General features: G+C 38.6%; 1 protein-coding gene across 1 annotated transcript; it reads right to left on the reverse strand.

Moving 5' to 3' along the window:
* Positions 1 to 3025: 3025 nt before the first annotated feature.
* Positions 3026 to 17375, reverse strand: hcn3 (hyperpolarization activated cyclic nucleotide-gated potassium channel 3). Its single transcript, XM_047384321.1, has 7 exons — positions 16131 to 17375; positions 11693 to 12122; positions 10361 to 10522; positions 8296 to 8514; positions 7667 to 7813; positions 4702 to 4942; positions 3026 to 4252 (listed from the first exon to the last, which is right to left on the reverse strand). The coding sequence occupies exons 1-7, from the start codon at positions 16586 to 16588 to the stop codon at positions 4044 to 4046; spliced, it is 1866 nt and encodes a 621-aa protein (XP_047240277.1). The 5' UTR covers positions 16589 to 17375; the 3' UTR covers positions 3026 to 4043.
* Positions 17376 to 18458: the final 1083 nt, after the last annotated feature.

Genomic DNA, 18458 nt, shown 5'->3' on the forward strand with positions numbered 1-18458 from the left:
TAAAAAATTTGACAGTTCGGTTGTTTTCGTGATTTTATTTAAAAGTCTGTAGATGCTAAGTGATTTATTGTTCGTCCTGTCCTAAGCGGAGGTTCTTTATGTCTGAGCACCACCTGTGTAAAATCTCCCAGTCCATTAAATCGAACACACCTTGGCAACTGTTCTGTTTCGGGTGTCAGTGCGCATGCGCTCTCGTGTATTGTATGTGAAATCTCTGGTTACTCTCCCTTTGCTTTTAACTAGGGTATTTAGTAGCACACAGACAGACATTAAACGTTGCGGTGCTCGTTTTAAAGGCTGGCCGTTCACAAAAGCTCCGAGGGGAGAGAAGCAAAGAGCATTGAGGCTCCAGCACAGCAGAACAGTTCAGAAACTATCTGGAATGAGGGGGAAAAAGGCTATATTTATGTTTTAAACTGCCTATTGGGATCGGATCTGATCTTCTTTGTGTGATCGTGAATTTTTGCAGCCGTAACTGGTTCTGGATGACGGCTTCATAGCAGACAGCCGTTCTTCCCTCGTCCCGGTACGGTGTACCGGCGCAGAATCTTTTAGTGGTACGCAGTACCGGAGCGTACCGGCTCACTTTCACCTCTGGTTATAGCTAAATTGAACTAGACGGTGTCTTTCAATTACATTGCACTAAAATTTAGCAAAGAGCAAGTGCACAGGAGAGGTAGAGGAGAGAGTGCCGGCAGGGTCAGACAAAGGTCAGGGATTATGCTGAGGCAGTGGTGATAGTAAATATTGTATCCAATGCCTTACAAAAGTATCCAGTACCATCATTTCTCTAGAGGAGCTGCAGAGATCCACAGCTCAGGTGGGAGAATCTGTTGACAGAACAACCATCTAACCGTGCAACTTTTACTCCTAAGTAAGAGCCTGAATAAAAATGGCACACCACAAGCAAACCTGTTTACTTCCACTTTACAATTATGCACAATTTCTATTGGTCTATGAAGTGAAATCTCATTAAAAATATATTAACGTTTGTGGTTGTAATGTGGCAAATTTTTAAAAGTTTGACTAAAGCATTATGATCAGGACTGTCAGACAGCTCGGGTTGAATAACCTCGAGACAAAATCAGACAGGTGTGCCTGTGATGGTTTAGGCATGTGCAGAGTAAGGATGGATATCTTGGACAAAGTAAGTTCAATTTGGAGCTACCAGAAAATATGTAGAGGGAAAGACCACAGAGAAGGTAAATGAATTGCATGAAACAGGAATGGCGTAAGGTTTGTCCATTCTCGCATAAACGCCATCCCTGTTTCTGCCATTCAATACACAATCAAAGTTACTCTACGGAAGAAATGCCCAACAAAATTTTTTAATATGTAAATTATCCAAACCATTAAAAATATTGATTATCCTTCAGTAACAGAAGCCCATGCCCCTTGGATTTAGCACTGGATCATAAGCCATTTATACACCACCAGTCAAATGTTTTAGATATACTTAATGGGTCTCTTTATTTTCATGACCATTTACCTTGTAGATTCTCACCAAAGGCTTCAAAACTGTGAATGAACACACGTGGAATGATATAGTAAACCAAAGGTGTGAAATAGCTCAAAACATTTTTATATTTTAGATTCTTCCAAATAACCACTCTTTGCTTTGATTACTGCTTTGCTCTTAGCATTCTCTCCATGAGCTTCATGAGGTGGTCACCTGAAATGGTTTTCAAAGAGTTTTGAAAGAACTTCCTCATTGAGAGATGACCAAATGTTAATACTTCAGTCATCACAGCAAAGGGCGGCTACTTTAAGAAATCTAAAATAAAAAACATTTTCAAAGTTTTAGTTTGCTAAAAATTCCATATGTGTTTTGATGCGTTCAATGAGAATCTATGTACAATGTAAATAATCATAAACATAAAGAAAACCATTAAACGAGAAAGTTTTTCTAAAACCTTTGACCGGTAGAGTATACCAGTGTCCGCATCATCAGCAATCTGTGTTATAAAGACATGTTTTCTTGTGCTTGCACTGTTTTTACAATAGGCAATGGTTTAAAGATATACGTAGAGTGGTGAGGACAAGTATTTGATGCACTCCCGATTTTGCAGGTTTTCCCACTTGAAAAGCATGTAGAAGTCTTTCATTTTTATCAACTGTGAGTGATGGATTCTAAAACAAAAATCCAGAAAATCACACTGTGTAATTTTTAAGTAAGTAATTAGCATTTTATTGCATGACATAAGTATTTGATCACCTAACAACCAGTAGGAATCCCGGCTCTCACAAGCCTGTTAGTTCTTCTTTAAGAGGCCCTCCTGTTCCCCACTTCTTACCTGTATTAACTGCACCTGTTTGTGAACTCATTATCTGTATAAAAGACACCTGTCCACACAATCAAAAACAAACTCCAACCTCTCCACAATGGCCAAGACCAGAACGCTGGATAAGGACATCAGGGATAAAATAGAAGACCTGCACAAGGCTTTGATGGGCTACAGGAAAATAGCCAAGCAGTTTGGTGAGATGGCATCAACTGTTGGGACTGTTATGAGAAAATAGAAGTTCAAGATGACGGTCAATCTCCCTCAGTCTGGCGCTTTTTGCCAGATCTCACCTCGTGGGGCATCAATGATCATGAGAAAGGTGAGGGATCAGCCCAGAACTACACGGCGGGACCTAGTCAATGACCAGAAGAGACCTGGGACCAGAGTTTTAAAAACGACCATTAGTAACACACTATGCCGCCATGGATTAAAATCCTGCAGTGCACACAAGGTCCCCTGAAGGATCCTTCAGGAGTAGATCTGTATGGAGGAGTGGTCCAAAATCCCTGCTGCTGTGTGCAAACCTACAGGAACTACAGGAAACGTCTGATAACTGTAATTGCAAAGAAAGGTTTCTGTACCAAATATTAAGTTTTGTAGTATTGATGTATCAATTACTTATGTCATGCAATAAAATGCTAATTAAATATACTTAAAAATCACACACAGAGATTTTCTGAATTTTTGTGAACAGAAATATTCATATTTACATTGCAAATATTGGCATTTTGGTAGAAACACATCAGAGGAGGTCTAAAATACGTTTGTGGGAGCATCTCTGTCAGCTTAACTTATTCTTTTCATCAAATGTACAAAACAATTTATCCCTCAAATTTAATCTAATTTTATACAGTTTAAATTAAAATATTATCACCACTCTGGTAAATTCCTGCTTTAACCAAAACACAATCTAAACAAACCTTATTAACAGTGTCCTTAAGCATGTAAACAAAGTGTCGATTAAATGCCAATGAGGAGAAAAATTTAAATAACTTAATGTTCTGTCTGCATCTGTCCCTCTTAGGGGTAAAGAGCGGTTGAGAATAATCATATTTTGGGAGAATTTAAATGCTTTAATCTTTAAAAATGTGGTACAGTAATAACAGAGTTTTTTTTGTGAGTGTGATCATTTCAAAACATATTATGGTTGGAAACAAATTATAAATACTAACAAACCCAAATAAGATAGGGTGATGTAAAAGTTTACATCACTGGAGCTTATCGTCTACACCCATCGGTATTAACCTCCATGTGACACAACATACAGATCTTAGGGATCAGTAGAGTCATAAAGCTTTATGATGCATCACCATCTGGTGGTCTCAAACCAGTGCTGGGCAGATGTAAATTCAGTCAATGAGGTCCAGTGCATGCTTTCTGCCTGCCTCTGCTCGAAAACACATGCAATTCAAATGTTTGAATTATCTGGTTGGTTTTAAGCAAGATTTACAGTGTGGATCTATACCTCTCATTTACACAAAACAAGAAAAAGCCATGTCAGAGGTCCATTCAGGTTGTAACTGATACCGTGACTTTTAACAGAAATAAAATACAAATATTATACATAAACTTAATTAATTTTTAATGTTCAAGTGATAAAATATAGTTCCAACCAAGTGCGACATATTGGGTCTCCCTCTGGATGTCCATCACTGTGCACTTTTTACATCTGCAGTTCTGCTATTTTCTGGAGATCATTAAAAAAAGTGCTTCATGTTTCTGGCTGGCATTGCACTCTCTCTCTTTATTGAGGGCCAGTCACTCAGACTCAGCTGTTGGAGGCTGGTAACTAGACCTGCGTGAAACCCGATCCAGTCGCTCTACAGCCACGCTCTCAAACGCCCTCCTCATCAGAGGATGCTCCTCCAGGACCTCGTTGAAGTCGTCCACGCTCAGCGAATAAAGACGACAGTAGGTTTCGGCCCTCACGCTGGCAGTCCGTCGGCCCTGAGTTAGCAGGCAGATCTCTGAACCAAGAAAGAGATTCGGTTTAGTCATTAAGTTAGAATAAAGACTGAACACAAGACTAAACAGTTACACTGTAAAACATCTTGACTGTAGAATTACAATCACTGCAAGAAACAGCACAAACAACCTGGCTTTTGCAATGCATATTTCATGACCTCATAATAGCTGTAACCCCAACAGAGTTTTTACTTTAAGGTGACATTTTCTAAATTTAAAGCCAATTGGCATTTGTTTGTGGTGAATGACATGAAGCCAATGACAGAAAATGATCTGTCCTATTAGAAATGCAATAAAAATAGCAAAGATTAGTTGGAAAATTAGTACTGAAATTACATCAAAAAATAAAAGAAGAGTAGGACAATGTAGGACAATCTGAATAACAAAGGCGGCCATACGTAAATTTGATAAGTGGCTGAATAGAGTTTAAATAAGGTGGAATAGGATTTACCCCCAAAGTATGAGCCATCACTGAGCCTGAGCTCCTTACTGCCACGCGGGATAATCGTGACGGTGCCATGCTGGATGAAATACATTTTCCGACCCAGGGTTCCTTCTCGGATTACAAAGTCTCCCGGCTGGAAAACTTCAAAGCGCAGCTTGGTGAGGATCACTGTCACAAAGTGAGGGTCGGTGTTGGCAAAGAGTGGCATGTTGGCGACGAGGCCACGGCAGTTATAGCTGACAATCTCCTGCATGAAAGGGAGAAAACGGACAGAAATAAATAAAGTGGACAACATGTCTTTATTTTTTTTCAATGCATGCTGATAGAATATTAACTTCATCATAGACTATTTGTTGAATAAACTGACTGACTGTTTATGGTTCAGCTTAAGTGATCTTCCCCTCTTTTCAGTTTCTTAAATAGCAGGTAGCTTACACCTGAAATGAGGCTGGTTATTTTGAGAAACTTAATGGACTCATCATGTGACCTCCAGCTAAGACAGGCCACGGACTATTTTGGACATGTGCACCACAATTAAGGACTGTACTTAGGTGTAGCTGCTATAAAATTGCATTAAGTGCTACACAAATCTTGTAGCAATGACCCAATACTAATGACTTTATGCAGACACTCTGTCTGCACCTTAGTATATAGAATTCATTAGCGCTTGAAAAACCAATCATCTTTAGATAGACCGAATACATAGCATGATATACATAGTGTAAACAACTTTACTGATGAATCTCCTTCATCTGTTTATTGTTCCATCAATAGGCTGTGATGTTAAAAAAAGTGGGACACAGACAAAAATCCACACCATTGTTAAATTTTTTATTTATTTTCTGAAAATAAGGGAATTTAATGAACACAATAATTGACTTTATTTTACTCATAAAACAAAATATATTACCAAAAATGTCAAAATCAGGGAAAAGGTTAAGACAATTTACCTCTTAATAACTAGTGTTGCTCCCTTTGGTTAACATAACTTCTGTGAGATGCGTCCTGTATCTTCCAGTCTCTGATATCAGTTATAGGAAAGTTTGCCCCACTCCTCACTTTAAGCTGTGAGATGTTTGAGAAGTTTCTTGCATGTACAGCCCGTTTCAAGTCACCCCAAAGCCTCCAAATGACATTAAAGTCATTAGTGGATTTACTGCTATGTTTTGGGTCATATTGGTGGGTCCAGTTCTGCTGTTTTTAAAGATGGTCTCAGCTTTTCCCCAAGCACCGTCTAATACATGGTTGAATTCATGGTGACCTAACCAGGTCCTGCTGCAGCAAAGCATCCCCAAATCATGACACATGCCTCTCCATACTTCACAGTTGCTATGACAGTCTTTACTAGAATGGTGAATTTATTTTATGCCAAACATGTTTTCTGTTCCAGTGTCCAAATAATTCAGTTTGTTTACATTGTTTCTGGCAAACTTTGGTTTGGCCATTTTTTTCTTGAAGACCAATTGTTTTTTTCTTGCAATTCTCTGTCAAAGTTAAACCTTTCCAGTCTCTTTCTGATCAAATAAGCATGTACCTTAATGTCAAATGTTCCCTGCTGTATGTCCCATGATGACATTTTAAGGATTTTGGACACTTATGTTTGTTGCTTGTGGACTACTTTCCATATAGTGGAATTTCAGATTTATTTGAGACCTCGTTTAACTACTTAGACTAATTATATTCATAAGATATTACAAGCTTCCCACTGAAGGCCTCAGAGCTCTTTTGATCTTACCATAGTGTTAACTATCTCTTCAACAGTTAGTGGTACACCAAACGAAATGTCTCAGGTTTAACAGAGCTAATTTTCTTCAAAATGCTAATTAGCAGAGTTCTAATCATATCCCCATTGGGTGATATACCTGTGAGTAAGTTTAGCATCTTTATGGGAATGTGAGGGGGTCCTATTCCTTAACCGAATCGCATTTTCTACACTACATTTCACAGAAATTTTAAAAGGTCTTTTTTTCAGTTTTTCTTGTTTAATTATATTACTTAAAAATCTCAGTATTGTTAAAATTGATATAAAAATATCCATATGTCCAGATGTTTCAGAAAAACACATAGGCTGACGTAGTATTTCCTTTTTTTTAAAGACTGGATATATATTGTTAAAAGTGGTTCAAATATGTCTATAAATGCTGCAAAGACAGGCGTGACAAATCCAATATTGAATAGTTTGCAATTTGTTTTACTTTTGAATTCCAAAACTGGGTTTAATCTCAATAACAGAGATAATTGCAACCCTGGCTCTGTTTTTAAAAACCTGGTTTAACTGATTTGTCTTGTTTGTCCCATTCTCAACAAATGATAATTTATTGTTTCTTTACAGGTTCTTCGCTAGGTCGCAACTGCTTGTTGGCCCTATCTCAACATCTAGCAGTTTAAAACAAAAACTGATTTATCATTCCGGTCGCAGCCATCGAAAACACCAATTTAATCTACTCTGTTTCTAACATTTGGTTAGTAGAGCAGTACTGATTCTTTGTAAACTGGCACAACTTTAAGGAAGTGCAAATTATTCAAATTCTACGGTTACATATTTCGCATGTTTCTTGCATTTTTGGATCTGACAATAATTTGGGGGTAGTCCAGGATACCTCCCAAACCTCAAGTAAAAACCACACTCCCAGAGCTCCCATAAGTCTATAAAACACCTTAAAATGTTTGAAGGGAAAATGGGGACTGTTTCATCTGGAGAATTCACAAGTGAGAAAGACATGGAAAGATAAAGGCAAATATTAATCCCACTGCATGATAAATCATCAGAAAAGTGAGTTTTTTCTTCAAATGTGTTGGTGTACAAATAAAAATATCTTTTAAAGGAGTATAATACAACCTCTGAAGATATCTGAAGAAATTATCTTTGATTTTATACTGGTTTCATTGTAAAAATCTACTCCAATCTACAGCTATTCCCAATACAGGAGATAAAGCACAGTCAAAGGTACGTGTTTGAAGAATAACATACCTCCTTCAGTGGATCGCTGAGTTCTCCCAGTATGCTGTCCTCATCAAACATCTTGCCTTGGAATCTTTGCTCGTAGTAATCATGAATCCTCTGCCTTACATCTGCTGGCAGTTTATGAAACGACATGTACTGTTCCACCTGCTTGTACTGCAAAAATCCCACAAAATATATTGTTACTCGACCTTCATGATGATCCAGTCAAGGTTTTATGGCACTTATGTCAGGTGTTGTGGGTCACGTTTACTGCCATGCGTTTGCTGAATTAGATCACTGTAATTAAAATTATTCCATTTGTTTTGTTTGTTTTTTTCTCCCATTCTAATAGGATTATAAAATAATTTGCAACTGCCATCAGCAGACAGTGATCCAATAGAAAGGTCCCATCATTTGTTATCATCTGCTTGGCTTTGGCAGGTGAAAATCCCCAGGAAAAAGGTCACATTGATGCTGCAAAATCCATTAGATAATAGACATATTATATGTACCGCTGTCTCCCTGAGTAAAGTTTGAAGATGTAAGCAGCCCTCTGGTTTATCACATGGCTGTGATATTAAAACTCAAAGCCAGAGGGAACATTACCGTCCACGTGATGATCCTGGAACATATTATCCACAAAACATGGTGATTACCTTCTCCTGATACTGGCGATGGGATGCATCCAAAGATTGTACCAGGTTGGTTGCATGACCCAGGAACATGGCATAGCAGGTGGCCCCAACAACCATGCTGATCATGGTAAGCCAAACATCGGTCATGCCCTCTGGAGGGTTAGCGCCGTATCCTATACATAACATGTGACTCATGGCCATGAACAGGGCGTAGGAGTACTGTATGTGCCAGGTGGCGTTCTGAAGAGGAGAAAGGGAAAAAAAGACAAGCTGAAATGATCAAATCAAGTCGTATGGAGAGTAAATAAGCTAAGGAATACAAGTTAATGCAACACTGTGGATAAATCTTGAGTTACATTTCATTTCTTCTATGATTTACTTACAAGAAAAACAGACTGATATTTCTTCAGGCTATCTGATAGTCTTGGGTTACTTTTTCACTTATTTCAGTCCAATACCTGAACATTTCAGAAATCATTCAAGCACACAAGTCCCCTAAACCTAAGAGATGATCCAGCTATGTCAGACAAGATATAATTTTTTCTAATTTCTGTAGTTGCATGCAAGACGAATATAATGCATGTTTGATGTACACACAATAGTATTTTATAGTAACTTAACACAAACACACCCAAAGATATACAAAACAGGTGACAACCTTGCATACAGTAAAAGATCAACTGAAGCATGAGGCAACTTTTAGGTCCATACCAGGTCTTTGGTTGATCTCCTTCCCTATTTGTAAAAGATTTTACTTTCAGGATCCACTCCTGATAGTGTTGAAGCCTGATACATTTGCTTCTACCCTACATTGGTCCATCTTCTTCCTTTTTAAGCACACTCTGGTACTGCAAAGTAGTTTTTTATGGTCAAGTACAAGGACTTCACAGTTATAGGAGAAAAAACAACCTCCAGAAAGCCTCAAGAACTATTAATCAAGGCCACTTTTAAAGATTATAAAAACGTTCTACCTTCTTGAAAGCCAAATGTAAAGAAATTAGAAGTAGGTAAACACTTTGCACATTAGCGTGTACGGGCAACAGATGTTTATAGGGGTAAATATTGCTTAAAGTTGATTTAAATTGATACTGAGACCCTCCTACTTCTCTTCAACGCTCTCTCTGTGTATTTTTGTAAATAATTAAAAATTCCTTAGAGTTTTCAAAAAGCGTCAAAATAAAATACAATGCTCCTCAAAATTATGGTGAAAGGGGAAGAAAATTACAACGCCTTTAATCTAAAGTCAAAGGAAAGGGCCTCCATTAAGGCTTGTTTTGCTGGCTAAATAGCTTGTTAGAGTAAAACCAAGATTGGCTGAATTTAGACCTGACAAATTGGCTAGAAACATGCAATTTTAAAATGTTCTTCGGGGCAAGAACCTGGCTGCCCAAAGCAAATAGGGGTAAAGAGCTTTCCATGGATGTCAAGTGTTTGGAGGGTTTCAAAGAAGTGGACATGTACAGATTTTCTGATTCTTTGAAAGAAAAAATATCGATATACTTCAAAGGACTTTGTATGTTTTTGAAACATATTAAGGATGTCATTTTCATCAGAAAGACAACACGCATGAGTGATATCTGATAGATGAATTTAAAAATGGTAAAAATGAGAGTTTGTTAAAGCAAGCCAAAAGACTCATGTTAGATTAGGTTAATTCAACATGTTAAAACAGCTTTGCAAACATTCTGGATTTTCTGCCTGAACAAATATGGTCTGTAAAGTTCCCCGCACATTGATAAATTCTCAAAACTTTCAATCTGCCTTATAATAATTTGCATTTCCACAGGAAATTTTGATGAATAAAACTAAAATGACATAAGAATGTCTAATGTGACAAAAAATAAGCCTGATTTTACTTAAAAGACTAAAACTTAATTTAACTTAGCTGGCAAAATGAACACTGCAACATATTAGGTAATAGAAGGCAGAAAACAAGAAGGCCAGGTAAGGAGTTTAAATGCATTGAAGGATGTTTCCTGGCGTGATTGGATTTATGTTGTAAATATACTATCATTACCTGTTTATTTTAATGAACACGTCAAACTAACCCTTTGAGGTTAGAGGTTTAAGGTCAGCCTGGACTCACCGCCATGTTGTTTCTAGATACCCAACAGTCTGGAGGAAAGTCTTGCAGCATGGGAACCATGAAGGTCAGGCAGCCATCCCAGTGGCACAACAGCAGCATCATACCAATCAAGTTGACAATACGCACCACAGCACTGGCCAGGTCGTAAGTCATGTGAAACATCTGTTGGAGAAGAAGTTAGATTAGGTTTAAGTTCAGTTTATTTGTAAAGTACATTTAAAATGACACCAAGTTAATCAAAGTGCTATAATTAACAACATATCAAAAGCAAGACAGAAACAAATCACAAAATATAAATGTGAGTTAAAAAGAGAAAAATAACATTACGACATTAGAACACAGCAAGTGAAACAGCTTATAGAAGGCCATCGGAAAATTAAAACCAATTTAAAAACTGATGGCAAAGTTGCCGGTCTGATATATAAAGACAACTTTTTCCAAAGTTACGCCAGAAAAGCTGAAAATGCTCAATTTCCTCTAAGTTCTAGCCTTGTTCTTTAGGCAGAACAACTGGTCAGCTGATCTTCGCACCCATGACTGAAAGGCAGGACAGACCGATACTGAGGAGCTGGCCACTCAGATATTTAAAAGTCAGCATGAGTATTTTACAATATATTCCCCAACTTAGCAGGAACAAGTAGAGAAACAATAGAAAAGATGCCAATTCCAGGCAGAAGCCTCACTTTTCAATAGCTGTAAACATGATAGAGAGGCTTGACAAAGTCCAGTAAACGGTCAAGTATTCAATAGTCAAGACTGGCAGAGATGAGTACACGAATAATTTTCTCAAGATCTTGCATTGACAAAACTGGCTTCAATTAATTAGTACGTGGAAATATCTCTAAAAAAAAACGTTTACTATTTTATAACACCTAAATTAGTAACAGATTATTTAATGTATGGTTTTAGAGAAGCCAGTTTGATGGTGTCACAGAGATTCTGTTAAAGCTGAACACAAAACCCAAAAGCCTCTGTTTTCATTACATTTAATAAAACAAACCCTGCTGGGTCTAGGTGGCTCAGTCTACATGCTAGACACAGCAGGAAGGGCTCAGCAGAAGGTGGGTTTTTGGAATTAGCAACATGTAAATCTCACAGTCATCAGGTTAGCGATGGGGAGACTCTTCCACATTTCCTCAAAATAGACTCAAACAGAATCAGGTTCAGAGAAAAGAAAAGAAGTCCTAAGATTGACCCTTGAGGTAGATCAAAAAAAGAGGAGCAGCAGTGATCGCAAGGCTCCTTGAGTCAGTGGCTGAAAACATGACATTCAAAACTGAGGAAACAATACAAACCAAGGCTGCAGTTTTGCTTTTTGACCAATCCCTTTACCTCTTCCCACTGATGGATGTATCGGATGAGACGTGAGAGCCGCAGAAGACGCAGCAGGCTGAGAATCTTGGTGAAACGCACGATCCGGAGAGCGCGGGCGGTTCTGTACACATCAGACGACTCGTGGCGGGACTCCAGGTCAACGATTAGAAAGATGTAGTCGACAGGGATGGAGGAGATGAAGTCTACTAGGAACCAGGTGCGGAGGTAATGCATCCGGATCTCTTTGGGGTCCAGAATTATATGGCTGTCCTCTCCCGGGATACCCGTACGAAAGTTGAAAACCAGATCCATGAGGAAGAGGGTGTCGGACAGGAAATTGAAGATGATCCAGGGCAAGGTGTTTTGGTCCTCAAAGAAGGTTATTCCCCAAGGTAGGATGACCAGATTACCCATCATCAGAAGGAGCATCACAATATCCCAGTAAAACCTTCATGAAACAGGAGAGTAGTTGGGTTAGATATATGATTATCTGATGAGATTACCTATGAAACATTCTGATTGTGAACAAACTCTGCTTGTGTGGCAAAAGAGGATTTGACATGTATTAGAGCCAACCAGGAGGCATATGATTTATTTATTTACCATTTTACAAAAATGTTCCTCTCTTTGTCTACAGCAATGTGGTCACCACATCTGCAACACATTTAACTTTGAATTCAGTAAAAATACATCACTACTTCAGTTCTGCCTGCATTGGTAATCAGATTCTGGATGTTTTCAGCTTCTAACAATTGATGACAGATGTTAGAGTGAAAACCAATTATGAAAGACCTCTCTGTTGACCTTTAATGTTGTTTATAAAGGTACAAATCCAGAAATGATTCTGTACCTAAATGTTCAGTCAGTCAACAAGTCATTGTTATTGTGCAGCAGCTGTAGGACAACTGACTTGTTCCTCAGATATGCATGGTTGGTTGCACTGCGTCTTTAAAAAGAAGATGGTCTGATGTATTAATTACATGAACGTCACCATGTGTCGTATTCCTTTCATCACACAACATCTGACAACAGATTTTTAAATATTTGAATCACATTTCCTCACTCTGTTAAGCTTTCTAAAGATGTTCAGTGCTGTCTACACCAGTTTCTAAACAGGTTCCTGAAATATTCTACACTGTACGTGGACGGATGGATAGATGGATGGATTGATGGACAGATGGATGGACGTTTATCCATCCACTACTTGCTGTTTCCATACTTATCCAGACCCAGAGAATGTCACACTTTTGCAAACTTTTCCAGACTGCATAGGAACCATGTTATTACCTAACAAACAATTCATAGATTAATTGTTGTATTGGTGCCACATACAACTTTTAAATATTACAAATATTTACGCAGATTTTAATTATAAAAAGTTAATATATTTTTTTCCCAGTGGTGCAACATGGGGACCGTGTGGTATTACAGTTTAAGAGCTAAAGCCCTAAATAAAAAATCAAGAAAATACTAAAACGTTTCGGACAAATCTTTGGCAAAGCAAAGAGGAAACCGAACCTGAAACTACCTGACCTGACCGAACCCTGCAGAACATGATTAGAAACACTTGATACTGGACCTATACCCATCCATCCCCCCAAGATTGGAAGAAACTACAATCAGAAAGCATCAGGTCTGGGCGCAGCGCTGGTGGTTAAGGGGATTAAACACGCAAACCATATACGGAGGCCTTAGTCCTCGACACGGCTGTCCCAGGTTTGACCCCTGGCCCTGGTGACATTTGCTGCATGTCTTCCCCTCTCTCTCCATTCCCCTTTCCTGTTTATCTACTGTCAAAAAATAAAGACCACTAGTGCTGCAAAAAAAACTTAAACAAAAAGAAAGCATCAGGTCTAAGTCCATTCTGTGTAGATTTTTTAACTTACAGTCATATGCTGAGATGGAATATCCCCACATGTTAGAAGGTCTAATTTATCTGTTAAACCTGTAGATTTAATTGATAGTTTTATGGTTTGAACCAGATACCAATGGCCATGAAAGTCAGTCCACTGAGAGGGCGGCGTCCCATTCAGAGACTCAACCCTATTCTCCAAACAGTTTCTGTCACTAGAGGAACCCCTCCCATTAAAAATGAATACTGCTTGCCTCATAGGGATCTATATATGTTAAACAAGGCAATGAACAAAAGAACGTATCACTCCCAGTGGAAATGTCTGCCTTGTGATGTGTGGACACTGAACCTTGTAGCTTCCCTCTCTATTCATGTCAAACACATTCCACTGGCCTATATGTCTCCAGTGTCTCGTTATGCACCAAGGGCTCGGTTTGGATTTCCTTACAGATTGTTTACATAAAGTGCAGATTACTTTACTGGCCCTCTGTCACTCTTTCATTACTCTGACACAATAACAGAATATCAGTTGAACTCATTTTGATTGCAGCAATGAGAAAACGCCTCTGCTTCTTAAATCAGTCCACGAGGAGATAAAGAATGTGCTGAGATTTTCATTTTCTTTAGCATTTATTTCTCCTTCAATGTCCTCCATGTCAAGCCACTGGTTTACATGACCACTTATGTTACAACAGATTAGTGGCTACTTCCTGCTGCTAATAACTGCACCAATGACTCTGGAGGGTTTTACAGCTGTCGACATGGACTTGGTGTACACATTTATTCAAGCTTAGTGTGCAAGAGTAGTTTAAGCTGCAGAAAAAGCTTTTAGACAAGCTTGTAATGGTTTATATTGTGAAAAATGCAGCACCGAGGTATCATTAGCAACATATATTAGGTTACAGCGCCTTGCAAAGTGCAAGCACATTTTGTCACATTATTTGGTAAAATATCAATGTAGTTTTGGGGGATTTTAAGTGATAGACCAATATAAATTAGTGCATAATTGAGACATGAATTTAAATAACTCATGGTTTTAGAAAATATTTTAAATGGAAATAAATGTGTGCATTCTGGACTTTGACAAAGCTATTCTAGCATATGATCTGATCTAAACTATTCCTTTGTAGGTCTGGTATGTTTAGGTTTAGGTTCAGGTTCAAGGTGAACCTTCACCCCAGTCTCAAGTTGTTCTCAGCCTCTAACAGGTTAGAGTCAACTAATAGCTGCCATATTGACAAATTCTCCCACCTGAGCTGTGGATGTCTGCAACTTCTCCAAAGTTACCATGGGCTTCTTGGCTGTTCCTCTCCTTGCCTGGTCTGGTGTTTTTAGGTGAATGACGAGGTTTGTAGCTGGGCCATACTCCAATTTTAGGTGATGGGTTGGGTTGTGTAATCTCTGAGATATTTGGGGCTTGGGATATTGTTTTATTTCCTAAAACTGCTATAAATTTGTCCTCTTTTCTGGTGGTGTGTCCTCGGTCTGATGCTGTTTGTTCTTTAACTAACCTCTGCGGCCTTCACAGAACCGCTTGATTTTTGCTGAGATTAAATTACACACATTAACTCTGTTTACTAATTAGGTGACTTCTCAAGACAATTTATTGTAATGGATTTTATTAATTAGTATCAGATATAAAGAGGCAAAATGCAAACCACAGTTTTCTGATTTTTATTTAAAAAATTCAAAACCATGTCTTATTCCCCTTCCACTTTACAATTATGCTTAATTTTATGCAGGTCGGTAATAAAAAAATCCAAATCAAATACACTGAAGTATCGCTACATTTATTACAAATTATGGGAAAGTACCAAAGGTATAAACATTTTTGCAAGGTGGCGTCAAATTTTCAAACATTCATTGGATAATTTAAGATGAACTCATGTGTCCTTAAAACCTAAACTGTAAACTAAAGCAGTGCCATTCCAACTGGTCCATTACAAAGGAGGAAGCTGGACCATAAGGTCTAAGGAAAGTAGGCTCTCTGTAATCTCCCCCTCAGCTGTCTGTGTATTATTGCATAATAGAGCAAGATGGGAATTATAGGGATTCTTATGGCCATTAATCCCCATGTGTGGGTTTATCCTGCCTGCCTGGCATAGGCCTGATGGTTAAAAAATTTTCAAATCTGATGCTGGCTATTGTCAATGACCTCACACAGAGGCTGCTCGGGATTCACCGTTAAGATGATGTGCTCAAAAGCTTAACGATCCAACATTTTCCTAAAGTAATGCTGAGCATGAATAAAAGAATATCAAATGTTCAGTTAAAATGTTCAGGGTCAATAAAAAGAGTCCTCTTCTCCTTAGGAATTGGAAAAAATTGAGTCACGGTAGAGCTGCATGATTAATGCACTTGATCTTGCCCTAAATACTGTATCATTAATCAGATCCCTTCATCGCCTTATCATGTACTACGAACTATGACATCAGCTAATGTCCTTGGAGTATAGGATGCCACAAGCTGTTTAGGGGGCTGGATTCAAAATTATGACAAATTTAGAGATTCTAAACAACACAGATTTCTTTTTTCCCAGGAGCATCACTGAAATATCACTTTCTAGCTTGAAACAGGATCTTGATCACCCAAACTCAAGATTACCTGAAATCACTGTAGGGGTGAATGATCCAAACTCCAAAGCTCTTGACCCTTTCCTGTTCTGCTGCAACTCCTTTGTGACTGCCGAACATGCGCAGGGAGAACTTGTTGACGCCAGGCTGAAGCATGGAGCCAAACTGCTTCTGGAAGTATGTGGACTGATCCTGAATGAGATCATCCAGGCCTCCTTCGGCCTCTCCGTCCACATCCAGGATGCCATCTGGGTCTGCTGTATAGTCATCATTGTGGGTCTTGACCAGGGAGAAGAGAGTCCTTGAAACATCACTTCTCTTTTCTGTCTTTGGAGAGGGGGTGCCTGGAGGGGTTGTCCTCTGGGAGCTGCTTCTCCATCTGGAGAAGCGGAGGCTGCTCCAGCTGCGGTACCTGGGAATCTCCGGTTTGTGAGCTGGGCTTTCTCCAGTTCTTCTCTGATCATCTATACTCCTAGTAGGACTTTTCATTTCTGGGTAATTTTCACTTAAACTGGAAAAACGTTGAACGTTGTGTAGTTTTCGTTTAATTTGTCATGAGACCTAAATGTTTCATTTACTTTCTGATAATTTGTTAAATTTAATTATTAATAGGTTCCTGATGTAACATGACAGGAGATTGCTGCAAGGAACGTGAAAGCCTCAAAGTGGGAAAAAACCCGTATAGAAAAGTTGCCGCCTCCCTGTAAAACTTTTTATGATGAATGAATCCTGCTCCTTGAAAACCCACAAACTTCAGCTGCAGCTGTGTCCTCCTCTCGAATGACCAGGAGAGAGCGGATGGAAATTGCCACAGAGGACTCGGTGGCCTTCTGTAATCGGCTTTTTGTCACAGCCGCGTCTACTCAACCCTCTCCCTCCCTCCCTCCTTCCTCCTCCTCCTCCTCCTCCCTCTGTGGTGGTGGCCTGCCCTCCCCTCCTGAGAGTCCCAGAGTCGCCTTATGTTGCACTTTCAAGATGGGACGTTTGGGCAGGAATAAAAAAGGAATGAATAACTCATCAGTACTGAACTGGTTTTAAAGCTAGAACCTACTACCACTTTCCTCCCAGCTGCTGGTAGTGGTGGAATTTGAAATTAACCAGGAAGAATGAATGTTTAGGCTCATTGTGTCTACAATATGCTAATTCCTGCATTGCACTGCACAAGACAAAATTAACTGAAACCTTTTCTAAATGGAATTATTTAGTTGTGTCCCTAAAACTTCTCAATTTGATAGAAGTTTAAACAATTTGAATTTATTCAAGCATGCACAATAAAAACATTAAAATTAGCATTTTATGGAAACTTAATTTACACTACAGTCGTTTACAGAATCCAGAAGGGACCCAAGTGCAACAAAATCAAGCAGTAATATAAGATTTCAACAACACATGGGATTATGGTCTGTTTTTGCACCTGAATGGGATCATTCTCAATACAAGCACAACAGATGTTTCTCCTGTTGTCAGTAAGGGTTTGAGTGTTTGGGCTTTTTATCTTCTTATTCTAAACCCTTCATTTAGTATGGCTCTTCTGAATCTAAAGTAACCTTTTACAGAAAATACAGGATGATGATCTGCGGCTACTGTCTGGTTCCTCTTCTCGTGCCCAACACACGGCAGCATCCTTTGGATCTCCCGTCCTCCTTCTTCGGAACAGTTAATGTAAGAGGTGGGCAGAGAAAATTTGTTTAGGATGAAACAAACTAAATATTGTTAATTTCATGATGTTTCGCTTTGTGCATGGTTCTACAGGTTGAACTATTTTGAGTGCTACAATAATGGTAGTTAGAAGTACATGTTCGACTTTAAAGACGTCATGATCGAGCGAAAAGCTTTCCATTGTTAGCTAAATTCACTAAGAGCTAATTCTAGCGCCAGGCAGGTCAAATGTTTACATCTAACTTGTCGGCATCTTATGAGAGTCCATAGATGTTTCCCTATGCCATTTTAGTAGTCTATTACTCGATGTGTTGGCTATTTAAAACATTGAAATCACTTGTCCAAAAGATTATTGTTTTCTAATCTAACAAATGATATTTTCTCAAATATTGTTTTACTAAAATAGGGATGGCAAATGAAACATTTAGAATTAATTATTTAAAGTTATTCTGATTTTGTATTGACTGGACTGGACTTGTTGGTTTATTTTGTAATTTTGATTCTCCTTATGGCTCTTTGGTTATTTCTTAAGTTATTGTTTCTATGTTCCCCTCTAGTTTCTCTGTTTACTTTAGTTCATAGTTATTCTAGTTCTTTATTTCCTCCTCTGATTTATTCTCTTGCTTAGTTTGTGTTTTCTGTTTCAGTCCTTTCACCCATCCTCAGCCTTTGCATTTGTTTCACCTGTTCCTTGTCACAC

Source organism: Girardinichthys multiradiatus, chromosome 13 (genome assembly GCF_021462225.1).
Source record: "Girardinichthys multiradiatus isolate DD_20200921_A chromosome 13, DD_fGirMul_XY1, whole genome shotgun sequence".
Lineage (NCBI taxonomy): Eukaryota > Metazoa > Chordata > Actinopteri > Cyprinodontiformes > Goodeidae > Girardinichthys > Girardinichthys multiradiatus.

Bases quoted from the DNA above. Each gene is read 5' to 3' on its own strand.
- hcn3 (XM_047384321.1), bottom strand. From the start codon at position 16,588: ATGAAAAGTCCTACTAGGAGTATAGATGATCAGAGAAGAACTGGAGAA. The intron at 12,123-16,130 runs GTAATCTTGAGT...TGTTTCATGAAG, and splicing joins CACCCCTACAGTGATTTCAG to GTTTTACTGGGATATTGTGA. The intron at 4,253-4,701 runs GTAAATCCTATT...TTCTTGGTTCAG, and splicing joins TGATGGCTCATACTTTGGGG to AGATCTGCCTGCTAACTCAG.